The 23,549-nt window shown below is 56.2% G+C and overlaps 1 protein-coding gene and 1 long non-coding RNA gene across 5 annotated transcripts in view; one reads left to right on the forward strand and one right to left on the reverse strand.

Moving 5' to 3' along the window:
• Nucleotides 1–3,104: 3,104 nt before the first annotated feature.
• The window catches only part of Gng12 (G protein subunit gamma 12), a 69,573-nt gene continuing 49,128 nt past the window's right edge, over nt 3,105–23,549 (reverse strand). For all 4 annotated transcript variants that reach the window (XM_013070967.3, XM_087212897.1, XM_087212896.1 and 1 more), the window contains 2 exons: nt 8,090–8,208; nt 3,105–6,843 (listed from right to left, as the gene is read on the reverse strand). In XM_013070967.3, coding sequence (XP_012926421.1) covers nt 6,718–6,843; nt 8,090–8,182 — 219 coding nt within the window. In that variant the 5' untranslated portion in view covers nt 8,183–8,208 and the 3' untranslated portion in view covers nt 3,105–6,717. The remainder of the gene's footprint in view (nt 6,844–8,089; nt 8,209–23,549) is intronic.
• Nucleotides 12,616–23,516, forward strand: LOC110348440 (uncharacterized). The gene is made up of 2 exons (XR_015451914.1): nt 12,616–15,235; nt 15,428–23,516. It is a non-coding gene; the product is annotated as an uncharacterized LOC110348440 (long non-coding RNA).

The following is a 23,549-nucleotide window of genomic DNA, read 5'->3' on the forward strand; positions in this document are numbered from 1 at the left end:
GACACAGCTCACTGTCAGCTGTGCATGGTGACTGAAACTTATGATCCCAGCTGCTCTGGAGGCTGAGGCAGGAGGATTACAAGTTTGAGGCCAGCCTGGGCAACTTAGGGAGACCCTGTTTCAAAATAAAAAGGAAGGGCTAGGAGTGTGGCTCAGTTTATCTAGCATGCATCGGGCTCTGGATTCAATCTCCAGTGCTGCAGAAACTCCAAGAAAAATAACACAACGCCTCAGTGGTGTGACTGACATCCAGCCGCGGCTCTAAGTGAAGAGCTCCTTCTTCTCCTTTTTGATGGTCTGAGGTAATCGTAAGGACTTCTGTGAACAGGCTGCACTCACAAAACCACCAAGAACCAGTGCTCGCTCACTGCCAGGCAGGGGTGAACAAAGCCACTCCTCTCAAGTCCAGGAAAAAACCAGCAAGCAAGGAGATCCCTGTCTTTAGACACAGTGACAAAGGTGACCTGGAGCAGCCCTTTGCGACTTCAAAGAGCAGAAGCCGCCAGGGCAGATAAAGCCAGAAAGGAGAAAAGGAGGTGGCTCTTTGATCTGAAAGTACCATTGTTCTATGCAAATGGAACACAAATCCTTGACTGACTGACTGGCTGACTGACTGACTGACTGACTGACTGGCTGACTGGCTGACTGACTGACTGACTGACTGACTTGTTGACTGACTGGCTGACTGACTGACTTGTTGACTGACTGACTGACTGACTGACTTGTTGACTGACTGGCTGACTTTTTGACTGACTGGCTGACTGACTGGCTGACTGACTGGCTGACTTGACTGACTGGCTGGCTGGCTGGCTGGCTGGTTGGCTAACTGAATGTCACTCTGCTGGCTGTGGACACTACAAAGATGGAGCCTGGGGGAGCGCTTGCCCTGAAGGGGTTTATAATCTGCCAGAAACCCTGATAAAGCAGTAGCTGCCTCCCAGGCTGTCATGGATGCCTGGTGTGTGCCCGGCACTGCTGGGCCGAAGGCTCCTCAGAGGGAGAAGCAGAAATGTCCAGCTCCAGGCAGGTGAGCAGGGTGTGGACATGGCAGAGCCCCTGAGAGCATTGCCCACTGCGACCCATTTGTGCTCAGGATGACTGTCCTCAGAGGGAGGCATTCTCTGGTCCCGGTTTTTTTGGGGGTTTTTTTTGGTGGTACTGGGGATTGAACCCGGGGCCTTCACACTGAGCTGCATCCAGAGCTCTTTTATTTTACTCCCTTTTTCGAGACAAGGTCTTGGTAAGTCACTAAATTGCCCAGGCTGGGCTCAAGCTTGGCGACCCTCCTGCCTTAGGCTCCCGAGGAGTGCTGGGGTCACAGGCAAAAACAGAAAAGGGCGGAAAGAGGAGGTTCAGAGTAGAGGTTGTTGTTAGATCGGAGAAAGGCACATAGAGCTCAAACCTGGCTTCCCAGCCTGTGGGGCAGATGTCACTGCGAACGTGTGCAGTTTCCGACCTGCTCATTTCCGGGCACACCTGGCATCCTGGGGGCTTCACTGTTCTTCCTGCCCAGAATCCCTAATCAGCTCCTCTCCCGGGAGGGAGCAAAGGTCGTTCTTTATCTCTACAGGCAACTGGGGCTGGCACACCCCAGGCCGAGCAGCCCTGAACTCCCAGAATGCCGCCGACCATGCTGCAGTTTCTGTTGAGGAAACGACAGGCGCAACTCTCAAGTCAGAGAGGTGTCATGGCAGGGTTGCAGTGTGGCAGAGTCGAAGTGTGTGCGTGTGTGTGCACACGAGTGTGTGTGTGGGCAGTGATCAGGAAGCCTACCAGGAAAGGGACATGCTAGAGGGGGCCCTGAGGCATGACTAGGAGCTCGTGGGGGAGCAGGGCAGGAGTCAGGAGGGGAGGAGGAGCCGATAACCGGAGGCTCCCAGCCTCTCTGGGGAGTGTTGACTTGGACCTGCAGGGTGGCCGCTTCTCTGAGGACTTTGCCTAGACAGCAGGTTCCGATCTGTGCTCCGATTCCCAAAGGTGGACTCATCTTCCCAGCCACAGTGTGCTAGGCAGGGCCTGGGGGCCAAGAACGTACAGGGACAGCTGCTGATTGCGCTGCCTTCTTGCTAGTGAGCTCAGGCTGGCCTCAAACTCTTGGAGATCCTCCTGCTTCAGCCTCCTGAGTGCTGGGATCACAGGCTCGGGCTGCTGACCACCCCTCCCTTCTGTGGCTGTTCTCCTGGCTCCATCCCCAGCTGAGGGGAGATTTTCCTGGGCCTGGCTGATCACCTTGGCCACGGTGCTGATGTCTGAGACCCTCCCGCAACTTCTGGTGGAGCAAGCAGTGGTGTTGCTAAGCAGGGGCTGCCTGGGACCCCAGGGGCTGTCTCACCGGCCACAGAGACAAGGACGTCCCGGGACATGCCTGGGTATGTGTGGGGCCCAGCGTGGGGCATGATGGGTAGCTGACTCCCGGCTCCTGAGAGCAGTGCTGCTGTGGACTTTGAGGGTGGGCTTGGTCTCGGACTCGCTGTTTGGGGCCCTGCGTGACTGTGAGAAATGTTCACTGGCAGGCGTGGGGTGCACTTGTCATTCCAGTGCTCAGGAGGCTGAGGCAGGAGGATCCTGTGAGTCGGAGGCCAGCCTGGCCTGCACGGCAAGACCCAGTCTCAAAAATAACAAAAAGAAGCAAACGGAAAAGGGCCTACGTGAGTGTCCACGTGGCTACGAGCAACTGCGCCTCCTGCCAGCAAAGGGCTGATGGTGGCCAGGCCCAGGACACAAAGTCGTCACCGCTGGCCTCGGCCGAGTGTCACCACATCGAGTCCTGTGTATCCACCCTGCACACCCTCGGCCTCTCCCATCTCCAGTTGTCCTCGCCGTGTGGCCAGGACCTGGGGAACAGACTCGTTTTGCAAGTGCCTGCCTCCTCCAGTCCTCTAACGGGGTGGAGGGACCTGTGCCCCCACCCACCCGACACATGAGAACCCCTGCTGCCTCCCCCCGCTGCTGTCTCTCCCCATCACCCACCCGGTTCTTCGATGCCCAGTGTCTGCACCCAGCCTCCCCTCCAGGCTGGGGTCTTGGGGCTGGGGTCTCAGTGATGCGTGTGTCGCCAGCAGCTACTCAGGAAATGTTGGCAGAATGAAGGACAAGGGCAGAGAAACCATCTCTTATGGGTTTATTGAGTGAAACATGGACAGAATGATACAACCAGGCACTGATCCAGCAGCAAAGGCTGGTGCTGTTCACAAGATGCCTTCCAAACCCAAGACCTCAGTAGCTGGGAAGTAAATGCTTCTATTCCTCCCGCACAGCAGATTTCCGAACAGAAATCACAGCGTTAAGGTTACAAAGATGCTGGACAGATAAGTCACCGACGTTAGGAAAGAGCGAAATCTCACCAGGGAGCCATCAAATACAAACTTACAGAGAATGGAGGCATCAGGGCTTGTAGCTGTGGGGCTGAAGATGAGTCATCAGCACAGTCACCGAGTCCACAGAACAAGGAGAAATGCTGTCGCAAGGGCCTTTCACAAGCTGCCAAGGAGCACACGCCATAGACAAACCAATGTTACACTTGGAGCGGCTCCTAGCACCAACACTGGCAGGAAGGACAGGACCAGGCAGCGACCCTGGCCTTCGTGCGTGTCCCGCCCCGTGACAGTGGAGGAATGAGGGCCCCGGGACACGGAGTGGAGTGTCTTTTCCAAAGTCACACAAGGACTGACTAGAAAATGATGCAGGGCTAAAGTCCAAGCCACCGACTGCTGGTCAGGGCTCTCTTCATTTTAATATGTCCATCATTCTGTTTTGGTTTGATGCATTCTTTCCTATGAGCAGGCTTAGCACAAAAGCAATCAATACAATGCATAACATACTCTGGAGTTCTGCTTATGTCACTGAGAAATGACTGACACATACAGCCATTCGCTTCTTGGAGATATCTACCTGCCTATCTTAAATAAAAACTCAGCGTCCCAGGAAGATTGGATTACTAGTTACAAATACGGCCAGGGATTTAGCTCAGTGGCACTGTACTGCCTCATAAGTGCAAGGTCCTGAGTTCGATCTCTGGTACCAAAAAAGCAAAAAACCAAACAAATAACTTGGTTGAGAAGGTGGCATCTAAAGAGAAATTTTGGCTCATCTTTTACTACGTAAATTAAGCTATTCATCAAAATTACTGAATCATTGTTACAAAGTGTTTTTTTTCCTGATAGTTTAAATATTAGTGAAGTACAAAAACAGCCCAAATGTGGAGAAAACAAATCAAGTCTTTCCTTTAAAAGGTAAGTGTGGTCCTTTAATAAGGTAAAGAACGAAAAAACTTGACTGTTTTTTTTTTTTAACACAAAGAAAGCCGTTACAAACCATAACTGTGAACCACCTGGTGAACAGAGTATTTTCCTTATTTAAAGAAAACATGTTTCCTTATGATACTTTGGAGTCATGACATCTCAGCTAGCCTACCTCCATGATCCAAGGCCTCACCTGGGCACATTAGATTGCTGATGAACTGACGAAGAGCTCAGAAACAGAAGTGCCATTAAAGAACAAGTACACCGAGCACATTCAAGTCATCTCGTGGGAATAAGGCAGAGGTGGCCCGTGTCGGCTTCCTAAGAGGAGAGGAGCTGCCCTCCTATCCTATCCGTGTGCTCAGTGAAGGATCTGCTTATAATTAAATCAACATTGGGCTACACTGTTTCTTCCTCATGCAGCCAGGTGCTTGAGTCCACTCTTCCAAGCACCTGCTCAGGAAGTGACGCACACACTCATGGCCTTTACGAGAGACACCTCCTGCAGACTGGAGTCCCTCTCTTCCCCCTTAAGCACAGTAACAAATACAGAGCCCCAGGGGTTTGCTCAGCGTGTGAGGACTGGAGCGGAGTCTGCTCGCTCTGAGAATGAGACCTGCGTGGCGCAGGACCAAAGCAACTTCACGGACAGTGCACTGAGCTGCGTCATAAAATCTCCCAAGCAATGCTGCACATGAGAGCGGTGAGAGGGCGAGCACTCTGAAGCTAGCGGTAGAAAATGTGCTTAGAGAGAAAGAGTCTCATGGAGCGGAGCCCTGCCTGTGAGGCCGCCTCTGGGCGAAATTCCGATCTCACCCTTGGGAAGGTAAGCGCACCTTCTCTCCCCTGCTTGGTGTCTGTGGTCTCCAGGAGTTGATGCATCGCAGACTCGAGGGTAGGTGACACAGGCTGAGGGCTTTGTGTGACTAGCTCAGGCAGCTCAAGGGCCACAGACACAGCCCTGCCTGCGTCCCTGTCTGTGAGTGCGGCACCCGAGGGAGATCTGACAGCACCTGCCTCTCGGGACCAGTGGACGGGGACTGATGGGAATCATTCCTTCTCGGGCTGAGCCTCGAGAAGAGTAAGCTTTCTGACCTTTAGTCATTTGTTTTAGTGAACAGAGTGGGGTTAAAGTGTTACAGGTGGGTGTGCGGCATGGTGAGCATTTCAAAGCTGACTCCTCTGACAAAATCAAGATGCGCTCCTCCGATGTCAATGCGGGAGCCTGGGACAGGAGGGGCATCTTCATGTCCAGAGGATGCCAAGGAACTCAGCACCCACAGTGGGACCTGGGGTCCTGGAGCACCCAGCTGGACCCCTCCCACCCGGGCAGGCGACAAACCAATGCCGAGAGGGGCCAAGCGTCTAGAAGCCTCTGGGCTTTGGTGCCTGGTTCCCACCTCCTCCCACCCGGGGCTGGCGGGGGACTGTCGCTTCTGAAAATGGGCACTGGAGCCTGGGAGACATGGGCATGGTGGGGACAGTGAGGGGCTGACCCTCAAGGCGGGCCGGACAGTGCTGAGGCTGCAATTTCTGCTGCTCCTGGCCAGCTCCTGGGGACCTGGATGGCTCGGGGTGAGGGGCTGTGCCCCATCCCGAGGGTGAGGCTTCCCGGGTCCTCCAGGGGTCTCCAAAGAGCTTTCCCGTCAGCCTTGAGTTTTAATTGGCACCGCTGAGGAGAGCTTAAGGCGCAGCAAGATTTCAAGAGAGAGACTGAATTACCTAATTATAATGACTCTAATCTTTAATATGTCCTTTCTTTTTGTACAATTACTACATGAAAATAATTTTTTTGAGGCAAGGTCTTGCTAAGTAGCCCAGGCTGTCCTCGAACTCACAGTGACCCTCCTGCCTCAGCCTCCCGAGTGCTGGGATGACAGGTATGCACCATTATGCCTGGCTTGAAAATTTTTTTTTATTCTTCCTACATGTAACTCAAGATAAAGGTATAACTTCTGGTATTGGAGAACTGATGTTATATAGAGAGGAGTGTTTTAATGAGGAAATAAGCTTTGATAAGGGTACACACAAAGATACACATGTACATCCTGCAGTCCTCCCCTTGTGTGTTAAAGAGGTTAGCACAACCCTTCCTACGAACATCGTGGGATACAGGGGTTCGGGGTTGAAGTCACTCTTGGCATTTTAATTTGACAGGTGCTCGGACAATTTAGGTCTTGGCATTCCTGAATCAACGGTAATCGGAAGTGTAGAATTGTGTTTTTAAGAGGCCCGGACTAAGCTTCCTGAAACAGTAACCCAATCCAATAGCACAGTTCCCAAGTAGAAAACAAGATCGCTATTCTGTCGGAAATAGTGGGGGCGTCGTAGAGAGAGGGAGCTCGGAACGTCCAGACTCAGAGTCCGAGCTTCCGAGCGAGCGTCGCGGGTGTCAGCGGTGGGTGCAGGGGCGGGCGGCGGGCTCCCCGGGCGCTGCTCAGCTGCTCGGTGGCGGAGAGCAGGCGGCTGCGCCCCACTATAGGATGGTGCAGGTCTTTTTATCCTTGAAAGGGTTTTCCGAGGTCGGGATGCCGATGAGCAGAGGGTCGCTCCTCGCGTGCTCCTCGCAGTAGGACATGAGGTCTGCGGACGCCTTTGACACCTGCGACACAGTCGGGCACGAGAGGGGCGCGCTCAGTCACCGCTAAGCGGGCGCTGCGGAGAGGCCTGCAGAGCAGCACCAGCCGGGCCAGCAGCGAGCGCCCCTCCCCAGCTGGCTGGCTGGCTGGAAGCGATCCTCAGAGGCCGCGGCCAGCCCCGGCTTCTGCAGCGCAGCGCGGGTGGCCGGGAGTCTCCGGACATGAGGTGCGAGGGGGAGGGCGCCAGGGGCTTTCCCGGGGTCCCGGAAAAAACTGTACCTTCTGCGAGTGCGTGCATGCGCACGCTGTGTGCCGCGTGTGTGCAGATGCGTGTGCATGAGTGTGCAGGGAGGGGTGCAAGCAGACACGCCCAGATGTTAGCAGCGGGTGAAGCCTGGTCATTCAGGTGAGTGCTATTTTAAGATCACGGACGCAGGCCGCGCGGGAAGGCAGCGCGGGGGTGGATCACAGAGCCCGTGGCCCGGTTTCTACCCAGGAACAACAGACCGGAAGTGGAGCCTAGCTGGAGAAAGACGCTGAGGGGTGGAGCCCGGCCGGGGCCTGGGAGCAGACGGTGGGCAGGGCGCGTGCACCAGGGGCACAGAAGGCGCCATGCAGGTCTCGGGGTCTGGGCGGGGACCCGCAGGGTCACAGACTAGGTGCAGTGGGGAGTGCGGGCTGGGCAGTGCCTGGCTGGCCCCAGGTCTCCAGGCCCCAGGCCCCAGGAACTTATCGGGTGACAGCCTCCGTGCCCAGGGAGCTCCGGGAGTCAGCAGCCCAGCGCTCCGGCCGCCTGGCCCTCTCCTCTCTGGGCACAGAGGGGAGGAGAGTTTGAAGTCAGGTGACCTGAGAAACGCGCTTGGCTTCTCCAGGGACCTAAGGCTGTGTGGGGACAGAAGGTCATCACCTCCCCGGGCTTCCCAAGGGGCCCACTCCGACATCGGGTAATTTAGCTCTTCTTCTTTTTTATTTTTATTTTTTTTTGAGGCAGGGTCTCATGTATTTCAGCTGGCCTTGAACCCATGGGATCCTCCCGCCTCAGCCTCCCAAGTGCTGAAATGACAGGTGTGCACCACCAGGCCCAGCCCCTTGGCTGTTTTGAAATTAGTAGGAAATGAAGATTAGGAACAGGAGGCCATCAGCCTGCTCCTGGGAAATCCTGGAGCAAGTGGAATTCAGCAGCCTCTCGTCTCCAACGGGTGTCCTAGCCCAGCCAGAGAGGGGGGACGCGACCAGCAAGCCAGCAGCCCCAGCCCGCACTGGTCTCACCTTTATTCTCTCGATGGAGGCCTCCAGCCGCAGCTGCTGCACGGTCCTCCGGGCCTGGGCTATGTTGTTGGTGCTGGTGGTCTTGCTGGACATCTTTAAGAAGCCTTCTTCCCTAAAATCTAAGGAGAATGTTTTTGTTATAGGTGAGTAACAGTCATCTTTAAATTATTTAAACATTCATAAGAAGTGTCATAGTTACTGAAGAAGCAGAAGGTAAATCTCTCCAAGGAGCTGCTCGTAAAAACCTAATCTGTCATCCCAGCACTCAGGAGGCTGAGGCAGGAAGATCCCTACTTTTAGGGAAATGGATGCATTCACACAGTGGACTTCCTTAGGAAAAGGCCCCTCTGCAGTGTCCTCGTGGCTCAGAAGTGCCAGTGTGTCTGCTGAGTGAACGGTGCTGTGAATCTTTGGTTTGCACAAACCCAGCCCCAGCAGTGAAATCAACGCCCCCCATGCACATGAGAGCCACCTTTTGAAGACCTTGCTAGGAGGAAATAAACGCACGTGAAGATCTGCAGTGGGAGAGGGGCTGCCTCCAAAGTGCCCACTGTCCCAGAGCCACACCACTGCCGGCTGCCTCACGGGAGGCCCGAGCATTGCTCTTCTGGCTTCCTCCCCAGCGGAGGCCCATGCAAGTCCTGGCAACAGGAAGTGGTGAGAGTCCTTGCCAGCAAGCCTGCACACAGAGAGCACTTCCAAGTGCTCCCCAACAGCGTTGGGGGGGCAAGTCTCTATTCAAGAAAAAGGAAGCCAGCACGGCGGGCACGCTTGTCACCCCAGCAGTTGGGAGGCTGAAGCAGGAGGATCGCCAGCAGTATGAGGCCAGCCTGGCCTACATGCTGAGTTTGAGGTCAGACTGTACTACACAGGGAGACCCTGAAAAGGCCAAGCCAGTGAGGACCTGCAGGAACTGTCACAGGAGGTGTGTCTGAGCAGAGGACCCCTGAGGTCCTGCCTGACGCCTTCTGACCCCTCACCACCTCATCCAGCGGCCTCAGCCTCGCTGGTAGAACCCCATCAGCCTCATAGGTCCAGGGTCACCTCCGCTTTCTGGCCTTGGCCTGGATTCCACCTGTCCCCTCTCCCCAGTGCCTGAGGTAAAGCAACGGAAGTGGCCCGGCCCGGAGCCGCAGCCCATGTCTCAGGGCGCAGGCCGGAAGCAGCAGAGATAGGGCCCTGCCCTGCACAGCTAAATCCTTAAGTTGGGGCAGCTGGAGGGAGGTTCGGCTGGCAGGCACGTGGCAGGTGGCAGCCTGTGACTCATGGGAGCAGGTGGACAGTAGTACCTACCCCGCGCTGCCAGGGCTCCGCACGCTCTGGCCACAGTGGCGCCTGCAGCAGCAGAGCAAAGCTGACTCAACACTGCAGCCGCACCCGGCACCCTGTGGGCTCCCTGATGTGCCACGCAGTGCGCCACTGGGCTTACCTGTCCCTGAGGCCAAGTTCAAGGATCAGTGAGGCCCCCTCCATGGTCAGAGGGTGCTGAGGGCAGACGCACAGGCAGAAGAGCCTGGGCTGGCTCTAGGCGGGCCCACCCGGGGCAGGTGCCTCACCTCCACGAGCCCAGGTTCCCCCATGGGTAACAGAAAGGAAAAAGCCAGGTGTGGGGGTGCACACCTGAGCCCAGCACCGGGGAGGCTGAGGCAGGAGGATCACCAGGAGTCTGAGGCCAGCCTGAACTACACAGTGAGACCCTGTCTCAAAAAAAGAGCAAGGTAACACCACTGACTCCAGAGGGCGTTTTTGGAGGGGGATTCATTCCCTGACGCCTAGTGTTCCACAGAGGGCCAAGGCACAGCGAGCACTGCACTTGCTATTATTTTTATCCAGGGCCACGCACAAAAGCAAGGAGTAAAACTTCATGTTTACCTGTCTGTCCCCAACCGCCCTGCATGGCCAGTGAACCAGAGGGCTGTGGCTGGCGGGTGGGGCCGCTGGGGCGCCAGCCCTTGCAACAGGGAAGCCCTCAGAGCAGGAAGCAGGGAGGAGGCGGAGGCAGGGCAGGGTGGCCTGGCTCTGCCCTGGCCTTAGGTGGCCTGGTGTCGACACACTGGGAGCCGCCTCGGGCATGCGGTCCCACCCTGGGAGGCCTGGGGTCCCCTCCCCGGTGTGGCTGTTTCTGGGCTCTTGGGCTGGCACTGGGCCAGGGCAGCCAGAGCAACCCTGACAGCGACCGGGCAGAGGCCCAGGCAGGGGAGTGGGGACAGCATAGCACGGGTGCAGGTCCTCAGCCGCCAGGGTGACAGCCTTCTTCCATCCGGCACTGTCCCCGGGATTTGCAGCACGTTTTCTCGTGTGCTCTGGCAAGGATTCCTTCTTCCCAGCCCCCAGGGCGCAGAGTTCCCGGGCCCGGGCAGGTGTCCCGTGGCTGCAGGACCCAGGCCCTCGGGACCCGTCACTGATCACCCCCGTGGCCTGGGCACAGCCCACGCAGGCTGCATCTATAGAAGGCTTGGGGAGCCCCTCTGGGAGTGTAGTAGACTGGCTCCTTGTGCACAGACGGCTTCCTTCCTCCCTGCCTCAGCTCACCAGGAGCTGGGACTTCGAGCTAGCGACTCGGGGGGAAGCAGACAGCACACAGCAGCTAGAGACCCACGGTTCTCAGCCCCCAGCTTCCCCTGTTCCGACCGCTGATTCCCGGGGAGGACCTCGTCCTGGTCACGCACGTAGCTCCCTGTTCCCCTGTGGAAGCCTGCAGGTGCCAGGCTCCTAAAATGTCCAGATTCCTCACCCGATCCTCAGATAGCTGGGGCTTCGTGCCTGCTCTCAGGCCTGGCTGACGTGACCTACTTTTCACTGTGCTCCTGGCCCTGGGGGTGGCGCTGAGAATGAATGGGCTGGGGACACAGATCCTGCCGAGACTTAAGCAAGATGACACCTCCCTGGATCCCCACTCAGATACAGCTCCCTTTCTGAGCTGTATCTCAGGGTGTGGGGGTCACTGTGCCCAGAAAATGAGTTCCTGTTTTGGAGATGGAGATTTTGTAGCTTTGGGAAGGCAGCAGAATGGAGTATTGGCTGGCAAAGCCGGGCCGCAGGGAAAGAACTTTGTTCCTACTGGAGAATCAGATGAGAACAAACTCATTTCAAGTTGAGCCTCTTGGAGGTGCTGAGCGGCTCTGCTGATCACCCCGCCTAGGCTGGGGTCCTTCGGCCCACACTGAGAGGTGGGGGCACCCCCTTCCTACACGCAGCTGTTTTGTATCGTGCAACAGCTGGCTGCAGCAGAACCAGAAAGCTCCAGGCCTCTCTGAGCCTCCGGAGGGTGTGCCTCAGTTTCCCTCCTTGGCAGGGACATCTGGCTGTCGGAACCATGCACCCAGAGCAGCTCCCAGGGCAGGCACCATCTGGGCTTTGTGTGGAACCTGAGCGGGCACACGATTTGTCCCGATTTATAGAAGGAGCAACGGAGGTCAGAGAAGCTGGCCTTCCCACCCGCTCCAGGGAAAGGTGCGATTCCAGCCCACTCCCTCCACACATGCTCAGGGCCTGCTTGTGGGTGACTCTGGCCTGCCAACCCCCTCCTCTTCTGGGCAGAGGCTCCCGTCTGCCCGTGCACCCTGCTGTCTGGGCCCACTGTGCTCTCGGGTTCCTCGGGATGGATTTATAACAGGATGACCCCACCAGGCCAGGCAGATCCTAAGCATTGGTTTCACAGCTGGGGTCGCCTTTGCCCTCAGGGTCTAGCATCTTCCAGGCCCGAGATGCCCCACTGAGGACAGCAGCATTCCATCTTTGTTCGGGGCCTCCCAAGCTGGGAGAGGAGGGGCCCACGGGAAGAGCGGCTGGGCTCGCTCTGGAGGAGCACAGGGAGCCCCAAGGCCCAGTCACAGCCAGCGAGGCTCCCGAGCAAACGCCCTGTGGCTGTAATAAAAGAGAGGGTGGGAAAGGAAGAACCAAAAAATAAAAAACTGAAGCAAGCCACAGGCCTCCACTTCCACTCTCGCTCTCATCCTGCTTTGGACTCCAGGGTGTGACTCAGCTCTGCGCCTGTTCTGGGCCTGGGGACAGGATGACTGCCTTCTGGGCTGGTTGGGGACGCCAGGCAGGACGTGGTGCAAGGCTCCTGCGAACAGGAGCGCTGCTGGGAAAGGGGGGAGAGGGTGGCAGCTGCAGCTTCTTGCTGTGGCCTAGCAGAGCCGTGGGGTGCAGAGCCGCTCTGGGGAGGCCTTTTCTATGCTTCTGGCACTTAGCATCCAGGTCAGGGCCTGCGGGGTGAAGCCACAGTTAGCTCCACAGTGTGAATGTCTGAACTATGAGCTGCTGGTCAGCTCTAACAGGAAGGTTTCTGGAAAAACAAACAAAAGAAAACCAAAACCCAAATCCTACAGACCTGAGGGAGGAGCAGTGCCCCTTGAACTCTGCCTGGCCGAGGTCTCTGTGACCTGAGGACAGGACGCTGCCCTGGCCCCATGCCCCAGACACCAAATTCCAGGGATGCATTCAGGGCTGGGCTGGGGCAGCTGGGCTCAGGCCTGCTCCTGGCGCTTCCCTCTGGCAAGGCCTGGGCAAGACCTGGGCAAGACCTGGGCAAGACCTGCACACCGTGAAGCTGCAGTTTCCTTACCTCCTGCCTCAGAGGAACAACAGCATTGGATGGAGGGGCGTGGCTTGGCAGGAGAGAAGTTGCTTAGCAGGTTCAGGCCCTGGGTTTGATTCCAGGCACCACACACACACAGGCATGTGAGGCCAGTGGGGTGCCGCATGCCTGTTGTTCTAGCACTTGGGAGGCTGATGCAAGAGGATTGCTGTGAGTTTGAGGCCCACAGAGGGAGTTCAAGGCCAGCCTGGTCTACCTAGTGAGGCCACATTGAAAAACCCCCACCAAAACCAAAACAAAAAGCGTAAGAATGTCATAAACAAAAATACTTTTTTCTGAGTGCTTAGTACCTGCACCCTCTTGCACACCGTGCACTGAGGACTCTGTCGCTCCGAATGGATTGGTGCCAGGCGGCAGCTGCGTCTTCCTTGTGCGTTTCAACCAGCGGCAGGGCTGGAAAGCTAAAAGCACCTGCTGGCATCACGGGTTGAATTATGTGACCCCCAACTCACATGTTGAGGTTCTAACCTTCAGCACCTCAGAATGTGACTGGATTTGGAGGCAGGGTCTTTGGAGAAGTAATTAGCTGGGTGTGGTGGTGCATGCCTGTAATTCCAGCACTCTAGGAGGCTGAGGCAGGAGGATTGCAAGTTTAAGCCCAGATTAGGCTAGCCCAGACTTCGTGAGACCCTGTCTCAAAATAAAAAACAAGAAAGGGCTGGAATGCAGCTCAGGGCAAAGGCCCTGGGCCCCATCCCTAGCCCCTCCAAGAAAACAAAGCACATCCTCAGAGTGCTGGCAGGGTTGGGGGCGGAGGCAGTGAGGTCAGCTTCGGTCAGGGCTTCTTCCGGCTGACAGCCCTGTGTTTACCATGGTGGAGGTGGGGTGGCCTCTTGGTCCTGCACCCGCCCTGGCCTGGGGGACGGTTCCCACTGTGGCTCCAGGGTGCTTTCTGTGTGCCGTACCAACCACGGCACAGCTGTTCTGTAAACCGTGACTATCTCTGCTCCAACCCTGTTATCACTAGGCCACCACTGCCGAGCACTCCAGAGGCTACGAAGGATGGAGTGAGGAGCAGGACCCGCCATGCTCCTCCTCCTTCTCCCAAGCACCCTGTGGGTGTCGCCCCATGGCCAGGGCCACCTCCTGATCCCCGGAGTCTCAGCACCAGGCAGAGCCCTGGCTGGGAGAGGTGTGGAAGAGACCAGGCCAGGCCGCTGCTGGGAGCCGCTGGCGTCCACTTGGAGCCAAGAGAACAGAAAAGAGGAGCAGGCAGGTGCCCGCAACACAGCCGGCAGCAGCCGAGCGCGGTGGGCAAGGCACTCTGGGGGTCTCACCTCTGAATGCAGTGGTGAAGGTGATATGCTTCCATGAGTTTGGACAACTGTTGCCGAGGCTGAGCACTCAGTCTGTGCTAGGTTAGTAGACGCATTTCCTGCACCATGGCGTTTAATTTTCCTAACATTTCCGGGGGCCACTCCCTCTGGTCACGTCTGTGTCACGGATGCAGCCCAGAGGGGCTGAACTGTCTGTGCCTCTGGTCACGCGGGTTTGCAGGGACGGGGCCACCCACTGCCCCAGATTACTGCCCCTCGGTGCCCAACCTGGGCTGGGCCAGCAGGGCCCCTGCCCAGCAGAAGCGCGGCATAAGAGCAGGCACAGGCTGCAGCCAGGGCTGCTGCCACTAAGGGGCCCTGCGAGATGACCACAGCCAAGGACAACAACTGCCTCAGATTCCAGGTCACTGTTGCCCAAGTCCGGGATGGTCCTGGCATCCTCCGTGCCCGGAAAGGCTGGCAGGGCGCCACAGGAACCAGCTAGTCTTGGCCATAAATCCCGAGGGCCAGGGGAGCAAGTTCCTGGGCACAGCGTGACCGGGGCCCCTGGGCGCTGGTTCCAAACCTGACTCAGCAGGTCTGGGATGGGGCCAGGCAGCTGCAGGGAAACTTTTCCTGGCTGGTGCTGGGGGGACTGGGGTCTCCACCTCTGGAACCCTGACCCTGAACCAGGTCAGCGGAGAAGATGTTCTCTGCCACCTAAGCATCACTTTGAAAAGCTCTGAACAAGCCCTGAAGGACTCCAGCTCCTTTTAATGCCCTTCCACTCCAGGGTTAGGCTTCCTTCAGCTTTCAGTGACTCTCAGGACTTAACATACCTCTGCTACAGGTGCATTTAGGGTTTTCTTATCGGCCACTTCCTTACAGAAAGCGTCAGGATGCCTGACCATCCTGCCCGTGCCCTGCCCGATGACATCCCTGCACGACAGTGCTCTGTTCTTCAGGACCAGGGGCTCAGGGCTCTGAGGGGCGGAGCCAACGAGGGCTTCCGCTCCCAGCACGACACTCAGGAGCCCGAGGGGCCACCACCTCTGAGCCTCAGCTTCTTCATCTGTAAAATGGGAAAGGCAACCACAGGCTCTGCCTCAAAGCGCTACATCCACGATGACCCGAGAGGACTGCGGAAGATAGCAGCACGTACTGGACACAGTCTTGGCTCACAACTCTGACCAACGCACTCCACATTCAGCCTTGACCTCTGACCTCTACTCCAGTGTCCAAAGCCAGGCCCACTTGAGTGGACACTTGAGCGATCCGCCTTCCCAGGTAAAACCCATGGGGTTGATGCCTGGATGGCCTCCAGGAGCCTGGGGCGTCCACAGGCAGGGCTCTGGGAGGTGGTTGGACTGGGGCACCACAGGGGGCGTGCGGTCAGGGGGTGGGGCCTGGAAGGTTCATCTCCCACCCGACTGGCTCCTCCCCTCTCTCTCTGCTTCCTGTCCGCCCTGCTGTGAGCAGCTCTCCTCCACTAGCCCCTCTGCCACACTGCCCTGCCATGGAACAGCTGACCATGGACTGAACCCTCTACAGACTTTGAGTCAAAATAAACCTCTCTTCATTTACATCATGGCTGTCAGGTGTCTTCCCCCAGCAACCTGGAAAGTGCCTGAGACACCAGTGAAGCACCACAATCTGTCCCTGGCCTTTCTGATGTCCTTTCTTAAGGAGCGACACCATTCCGTCCTGACGACCAAGACGTCAACCCTCTTTCTGACTCCTAGACCCAGAGTGGCCTGATATGAATGAGACGGGACTTCTAGGGACTTCTAGTGGCCACACAAAAGGGAAGAGGAAAATGGAAATTAACTTTAATGCAGTTGATTTAGCTCCGTGGGGGAGAGTTTATGTTTTTGGCACTGGACCTTTGAACCTGGTGTTCTGCGCATCTCGGTTTGCAGGAGCCACGGCCCAGAGCTGCACCAGACACCAACTGCTCACCACCAGTTCCCTTTCTGCTTGTTCCTCAGAAAGGCTGGCTCCCAGAGTCCCCGGGCTTTCCCAGGATTCCCGGAGAAGAGTCCAAAGGGTCTGGCCCTGTGCTCCAGCCTCTCTTGGTGCTTCTGCCTGGGTGATAAAGATCCTAATTACAAAAGCAGCTTATCTCTACAAAGAGGTTAAACGCCAGATACCAGCCACAGGCCAAGGAGCAGATGGCATATCTCGCACCCTCAGGAGACCCTGCGGGGCAGGCTGGACCTTCACCCCCACCTTACAAAGGAGAAACTGAGGCCACAGGAGGACACGCCCAGGGTCAAGCAGTTGGCAAGCTGCCGGCCAGGGCTCTGGGCCTCCTGACATTTATGCACAGTGATCGGTCCCTTTCACGGACTCCTGTTCTCTGCCTGTGACCTGCGGTCCAACGGCTCCGGGATGCACAGGACAGGCGGGTTGTCTGCAGACTCCCTGAAATTGTGTGCAGTTTGGCATGGGCGCCTGTGTTTTCTGCCTGTTTTGTTCCTGACAGGGGTAAGCTGTTATCAAACTCTCGGGAAGAACTGCAGCATTGTGTATTTCAGGCTCCTTTGCTATGGAAGGCCAGTTGTTATGTAACTGACTGTAAATGTTGTCTTCCGACTAACCTGTTTGCCCGGTATCATAGAAATTATATTTCTTCATTTGTTACTATGTGCTGCTATCACAGCAAGTACCACAGCAAGTATCTATTATGCTCTGCACCCCAAAGAGGTTGGATTTATCATACATAGTGAGACCAAAGTGCAGAAAGATTACATATTTTGCCCAAGATTGGCCAGCTGTTAAGTGGTAGAAACATTTTTCTTTTTTTGAGACAAGGTCTTGCTGTGCAGTTCAGGCTGGCCTTGAACTTGTCTTGGAGCCCAGGCTGGCCTTGAACTTGCAGCAGTCTTCCTGCCTCAGCCTCCCGAGTGCTGGGATTACAGGTGTGTGCCACCTCACCTGGTCAGAGATAGGGTTTTAATCCAAATTTCCCTGACTTCAAAGCTGGGCCCTGACCTAGCAGGTGAAGTAGCCCTGGTGCCCTTCTCTCAGTTCAGCTAATGCCAAGAATGAGGCCTCTGTGGGTACCCAGTGAGGTGCAGACACATGATGTTGCCACCTGCAGGGCAGCTGTTGGGGAACACAGGGGTCCCAGGGGCGTCACCTCAGCCCCAGGGTGCAACGTGCTGCTCCTCCCTGAGGCCTCCTGCAGAATACCTACTGCTCAGCTCATGAAATCCGCCTGCTTGGCTGTGGGCGCAGCTGGGAGACTCTGGGCCGAATTCCTGGGGCTCCCGTGCACCAGATCAGGCCCAGTGCCGACCCTGTGAACCCCATCTCCCGTGTGTGGCCACGTGTGTGGCGCCAGGTTCTGAGGGCCACGTGTGTTATTGCTTAACTAGCCCTCCTTTTCCCCCCATTAATTAGCTTTCGAATGCTAAGGGAGGAATGGAAGCCCACAATCAACATCTCAGAAGTCCAGGAATCCATGATAAAGACTGTCCTTGAACCCAGGCAGTCACCAGGACCGGCTTCCCTCTTGGACATCCGTGTGTAGCATGCGAGTGTGCGCGGACCTGACCTTGGACGTGCATGCGGAGCGTGCTGCCCACACTGCTGTGAGCCCTGTTTATTCCGCCCAACGCTCGGTGCTGCTGAGCCTGTTCCAGTTGGTGCTCAGTGCTAAGTCCACTTTCCGGCTGGCACGCAGGAGCTCCAGAGGCCCGCAGCCAGGGAGGACAGGAGGCTGGATGTGTCCTCCCTGCTCCCGCGTGCACCCGGAAGCTCGTGAGGTGGAGGAGAGGGGCCTGAGTGGAGAAGCAGAAGAGGAAAGCTTGTGCTACCAGGGACTTGCAGGATGGTGACAGCGAGAAGTAGGGGTGCCCGGGACCCGGCCCCCGCGCCCTGGGCTGTGATCCCAGGGACGGCCTCCCCCAGTAACAGGGCTCTAGGCCGCTGTCACAACCACAGCAGCAACCCCAGCACCTCGAGGGACCTCTTAAGAGACACCACTTGGAACCGAGCCAGGCCCTGAATCAGAAACTGGGTGGCCCCAGGCGGTTCTGCCTCTTCCACTCCTGTTGATTTCAGTGAAGGTCATTTCCCTTGTTTTTTGCTTTCTGAGACAGGGTCTCAGTATGTAGTTCAGGTTGCCCTTGAACTCATGGCAATCCTCCTGCCTCAGCCTCCTGACTGCTGGGATTAATGCTGAGCTTCTAACTCATTTTCTATTTAAATTGACTAGAATTCTCCCTCTAACAGCAGTCTAACAACTTTTTTAAAGTAATGAGGGAACATGTGGAAGGGGAGACGAAGGCAAGCCCCTGAAGTCCCCGACCTCATCGGCAGCACCAGCACAGTTTAAATCACGTGGGACCCAAAAGGGACACTTGTACCATCACCCACTGTGTTTCGGATACCACAGAACATGTCCAGTTCTTCTAAGAGTGACGTAAAGTTTCTCAGAAGTATCAGTTAATTCAATAGCATTAATTTAAAAAAAATGAGTTATGGAACTTTTAAGAAGGACTGTTGGGACCAACAAAGCATCAGAAAACATCGCTTAAAGCCACCAGAGGGGGATTCCTATGTAAACATGCAGCGGGTCACCCCGGACAGGTCACTGGCTAAGTGCTCACTGAATTTCACAAACATGACCATGGAATCTGACAGAGGGGAGGGTTCCTGTCTGCAAGCCCCAGGAAGGAATTTCTACAGGACTTTCAGCTCCAGATTTTCCAGGCCAGACCAATTTTAGGAGTTCTGCGGCGCCTCTCACTGCAGGTGCCTTAACTAGACCATGAGCCCCACGAGCTGGCCTTCAACCGTGGGCACCAACTGCTCGAAAACACTCACACCTACCTCGCCCATCTTTCCTTAAATTGACTTCTCTGTCCGGTGGGGGCGCCCACCTGAGGTTACATATCTTTACACCTTCCACAGGCCACACACACGATGTCTTTGCCTTTTTCTTGGGGCTGGGGCACAATACGGGACTCCCACAACTAAAAGCAGAGGTTCATTTTGGCTCCCAGTGTGTAGGTTCAGTCCATGGTCAGCGGCTCCACTGCAGGGTGGCACTGCAGGGTGGCGCTGCAGAGGGGCTGGCAGAGGAGTTGCTGGAGGCACAGCATACAGGAAGCAGAGGGGGGCGGAGCCAGGGAGGGAGACGAACCCTTCCAGGCGCCGCCCCCAGTGACGCTCCTTCCCAAGGCCCCGCCCCTTCCCAAGGCCCCGCCCCCAGCGACACCTCCTCCCACCGGAAGCTACTTTGTAACAGCAAGTCAGTTCTAAGCCCCCAGAATCCGATCACCTTTTCAAAGCCCCATCTTTGGGCATAGGCTCTGGGGGGCCGCGATACAGCCCCGCACACAACGTAAATCACGCAGACCCTCACGGAAAGAGCTCCACCGTTCCTTGCAGCTCAGCTCGTTCAGGGCTGTGGACAGAGCAGGAACTCAGTCACTAGCACCTAATGCGATCAGCTGATGGCACTGTACTTGAGGTGAGCCGCGACACAGGCCCGGCGCAGTCTGCAAAAGCCGGAATTTCTGACGCGAATTGGGACACTTAAAGAATACTTTCCCAAATGCACTGCACACCACCGCGGTGAAGTCGTGGAAACCGCTCATTTAGCTCGGGGAAGCAGGAGCAGGTTCAGGGCCTAACCTCTGGGCCCCGCTGCCGTGCGCTGAGCAGAGCGATCCTGGGCTCCTTGCACGGAGGCCCTGAGCAGGTCACACAAATTCAACCGCGCTTCAGCAACAGCAGGACCTATCTCCTCATTCCCCGTGCAGTCGATGACCGCGTGCCAGCATGGGTGGGTCCCGGAGAGCGATCGCAGCAGATCAGCGTTTGCTGGCCAGGACCAAGTGGCAACTTCAGAGGGTCAAAGCGGGGTCTACCAGAAGTCCGTCCTGGGCCTCTCAGAAGCGCACGTTCACAGCACACAATGGTCGTCAAAACAGGTGCAGGATGTTTGTGTTAACCAGAGGTAATGAGGTTGATTTTCACAGACTGCATGAATACATGCGTGCACCTCTTCTAAACCGCCTTTCCCTGTTGGGGTCAGCATTTACAGACCAGCAGATCCGGGGTGCACAGGACCCCTGGGGGCTTGAGGGGATTCATCACTGAGCATCACTGCAGTGGCTGTGGAAACACACCTGATTTTCATGCCTACATGCTGGCCTGTGTCTAAACTTCACCTCCGCCCTGGGAATTCTGCTCTGACGGTGCTTCATGGCCGTTTGTTGGTAATGTGGTTACTTGTGTGCTTCTTTTCTTGTATCTCCCACCCAACTTGAGCTAATGGAAGACAAAGATAGGCTAGTGCTACCTGTAATCCCAGCACTCAGGAGGCTGAGGCAGGAGGATCACCACGAGTCCAAGGCCAGTGTGGGCTACATAGTGAGTTCAAGGCCAGCCTGAACTACCTTCTGAGACCCTGTCTCAAAAACAAAACAGAAAAGATAGTCCAGTGCTCGCCTACTGTCGGACACTCGTTGGCAGCGGTCAGCACTCACACATTAACAAGTGAGAGTGCAGAGTCTGCACACCTGTTCTGTTTTTAATTTTTATCGAGTTCATGTTTGCAGCACACAATGACTACATTCACTGTGGAGAGTTGGTATCGGACATAACGAATCTTAATTGGGTTTCTCTTTATGAGAATCCCAAATATAAACAGTGAAGTAACAGAGAGGGGATGGGAAACGGGGAGAGAGATCTCCTCCAAATGGGACAGAAGCTGCTTCGGGATGAATGGGGGCTGAAGACGGGGAAGCAGAGCTGCTGGTGGTTTAGCCGAGGCTGGGATCCCGGAGGTTGGGCGTGGGAAAGGAAGAGCAGAAGTCTGCACCCCATGCAACCCCCAGTGCCAACACCACACACCAGGGCTGGCTTGGGGCACTGGCTGCCGGCCTCAGTCCCCGTTTCTTGTCTGAGTCAGAGCTTCCTTCTCCCTGCAGATCCCTGCAGCCCGGCAGCCACCAGCAGCCATGCTACTCAGCCCCATTTGGGGAGCCAGCTCAAAGTGTGTGCATTTTCTTCTTCTTTTTTAAATAGCCAAAGAAATATGTTGCAAAATTCCAACTACATATGCATTGTAAATAGGATAAAAAGTGAGAATTCTCTGATTTCACTCCCGTAGTCTTTTTTATTTTACTGACCTTTAGACAGAGACATTATCTGCATGGATAGGGGTTTTTAATCAGGTAGGATCATATTTCACAGAGTTCTGCAAATTGCAGCTTTAAAAAAATTTTAGTTTTGAGACAAGGTCTCGCTATGTAGCCCAGACTGGCCTCAAACTCACAGCAATTCTCCTGCCTCAGCATCCCAAGTGCTGGGATTATAGGCGTGCACCACCACGCCTGGCCGGAAATTGCATTTTTCATCAACAATAAACATATCATGTGCAACCAGACTTGCCTGGGCAGAGGACTGGTGTATTTTTCTGATTTTAATTTCCCATTTTGAGGCATGTAAAATTTATAGAAAAGCAAAATTGCAAGGTAACACATGCCCCAGGTGTGTTCTGAAAACTGGTGCATTCTTAGCTCAGAGCATGCAGAGGAGGGAGAGGAAACCTCAGCACCTGGCTGGACTTTGCAGCCAGAGGCCCAGGTGGCTGCCCCAGTGCTCCCCTGAACCCCTCCCCGACAGTCCTGGGGACAGGTGGCCCTGGCCGGGGTGCACAGTTTGGCCTCCTGCAAGTGCAGGTCCAGTGTCTGCCAGGGCCAGACCTCGGGCTCCTCTCCCACCATCCGCTCTTTGCAGACTCTTGGGGCCACCCCCACATGTGGCCAAGCCCGATAGCACCCTGTCCCCAGGAGTGCAGGACCCAGCCTAGATTGGGCTGCTATCTTCGGCCACCAGGTGAGGAGGGAGGGGGAGGCTAGGGTGTGACCCTCGGGCATTTTCTCAGGGTCCAGGAAACTGAACTGTGGCTGCAGCCAGTGCCTCCGCTGCAGTGGGGTCTTTCCTCCCTCTGTGCAAGGGGAACGAGGAGCATTTTCCTATGTGTCCCGAGGTTCTCGGTTACTCTCCAATCCTGTGGGTGTGCAGGGCATGCACACTGGACTGTTGTCCCACTGCAGACGGGGTTGGAGGCAGCTGTGTCATTTCCCTAGGGAGCAGCAGGCACGGATGGGAGCCGGGCACTGTGGCTCCAAAGCCCACGAAGCCCGCAGGTGCTCCCTGCCTGCTCAGAGTGGGTGCTCTTTGTCAGAGCGGATCCCCCAGCAGGTGTGCAGGAAGGAACAAGCCGCCCACAGCCGCAGATAAGCGGCCCCGTTCCCGCAGGAGTTCATTTGTGACCCGTGAGAGGCACGCGGTGTGCAGCACCTCCCCATTCTCGGGGCTCAGAGGAAAGTCTCCCGAGCAGCTTCTCTGCAGGGCAGTGTCTTGAGTAAACGCCGGCGATGGAGGGAGTTGTTAGGAGCAGGGCTGAAGGCTGCTTTGGGCCTGGCCCCTTTTTAACTGCATGTCAAGCTCTACCTAACTTAGCCACCTATAAGGGGAACACTTGGGCCAGGAGTTTGAGACCAGCAGGCAGCTCGGGGAGAGAAAGCACCTGTTTCAGCCCCAGTGGTGACACACATCTGCTGGGAGGTGCCTGAGTCGCCTGCTGGGCAACACAGGCCCTGCCACCCCCTCTTCCTGTCCTGCCTGCCAGCACGGGGGAGGTGACAAACACAGCCAAGCTCCTGCAGCAGCCAGAGGCACCACCCCAGCCCAGTGTGGAGGCCCAGGGCACAAACCAGCTCGGGGCCCTGGCACCTCCTGCCACCTGCCCTTGGCCCAGGCGGCTCTGCACGCAGGACCTGCTTCCTGTTTGCCACCTTGCAAGTGAGCCTGGTGTTGGCCAGGGCCCAGCTGTGCCTGCAGGCACTTGTGGGTACTGCAGTTGCCGGGCAATGCCTGGTTCCACTCGCTCCTGCAGCCCGCAGGCTTGGATCCCGACACAAACCCTGGGCACAGTGGTCCTCACTGGGCTCTGCCTGTGCTAGGGAAGCCATGCATGTGGCGAGGACAGACACTTCCCTGGCAGGCACTGGGGACCTCGAGCCAACAAACTCTGGAGATGGAAGGAGCCGGAGGACCAGCCAGACCCAGTGGGCCACAGTTGAGGCTCAACCCAGAATCCCCTTGGGTCCCCTCAGCCTCAGTTTACCCATCAGGAGGTGGAGCACTAGACCCTTCCTTTCCAGCATTGCTGTGCGCACTGGAAATCACACTTTTGCCTGCAGCAGTGGGCTGCTCTCATCTCACACCTGGGGAAACTGAGGCTGGGGGAACATCTGTCCTAGTATTACAGCCACGGAGCCAAGATTGGAACCCCGAACTATTGCGTCCCCTCCTGAAACTTCAGTAGGCTTTTAAGCATCTTTAAAGTGATGTTTGCAGCTGAAATTGTCTTAATTTTTTTTTTTTGGTACCAGGGATCGAACTCGGGTCCTTGCACTTGCACAGCAGGCGGCAAATCCACTGGGCTAAATCCCCGGCCCTAAAATTGTCTTAATTTTTACTGTGAGCATTGTTCAGTTGGTAAATTAGCTCTTATGGATTAAAGATCTCACTTCATTGAGCCTCCTTGGGCGACTTACTCTTTTGTGTTACC

This window comes from Heterocephalus glaber, unplaced genomic scaffold (assembly GCF_053883595.1).
Source record: "Heterocephalus glaber isolate CG9 unplaced genomic scaffold, H.glaber_assembly_v1.0 deba00001442, whole genome shotgun sequence".
Taxonomy (NCBI): domain Eukaryota; kingdom Metazoa; phylum Chordata; class Mammalia; order Rodentia; family Bathyergidae; genus Heterocephalus; species Heterocephalus glaber.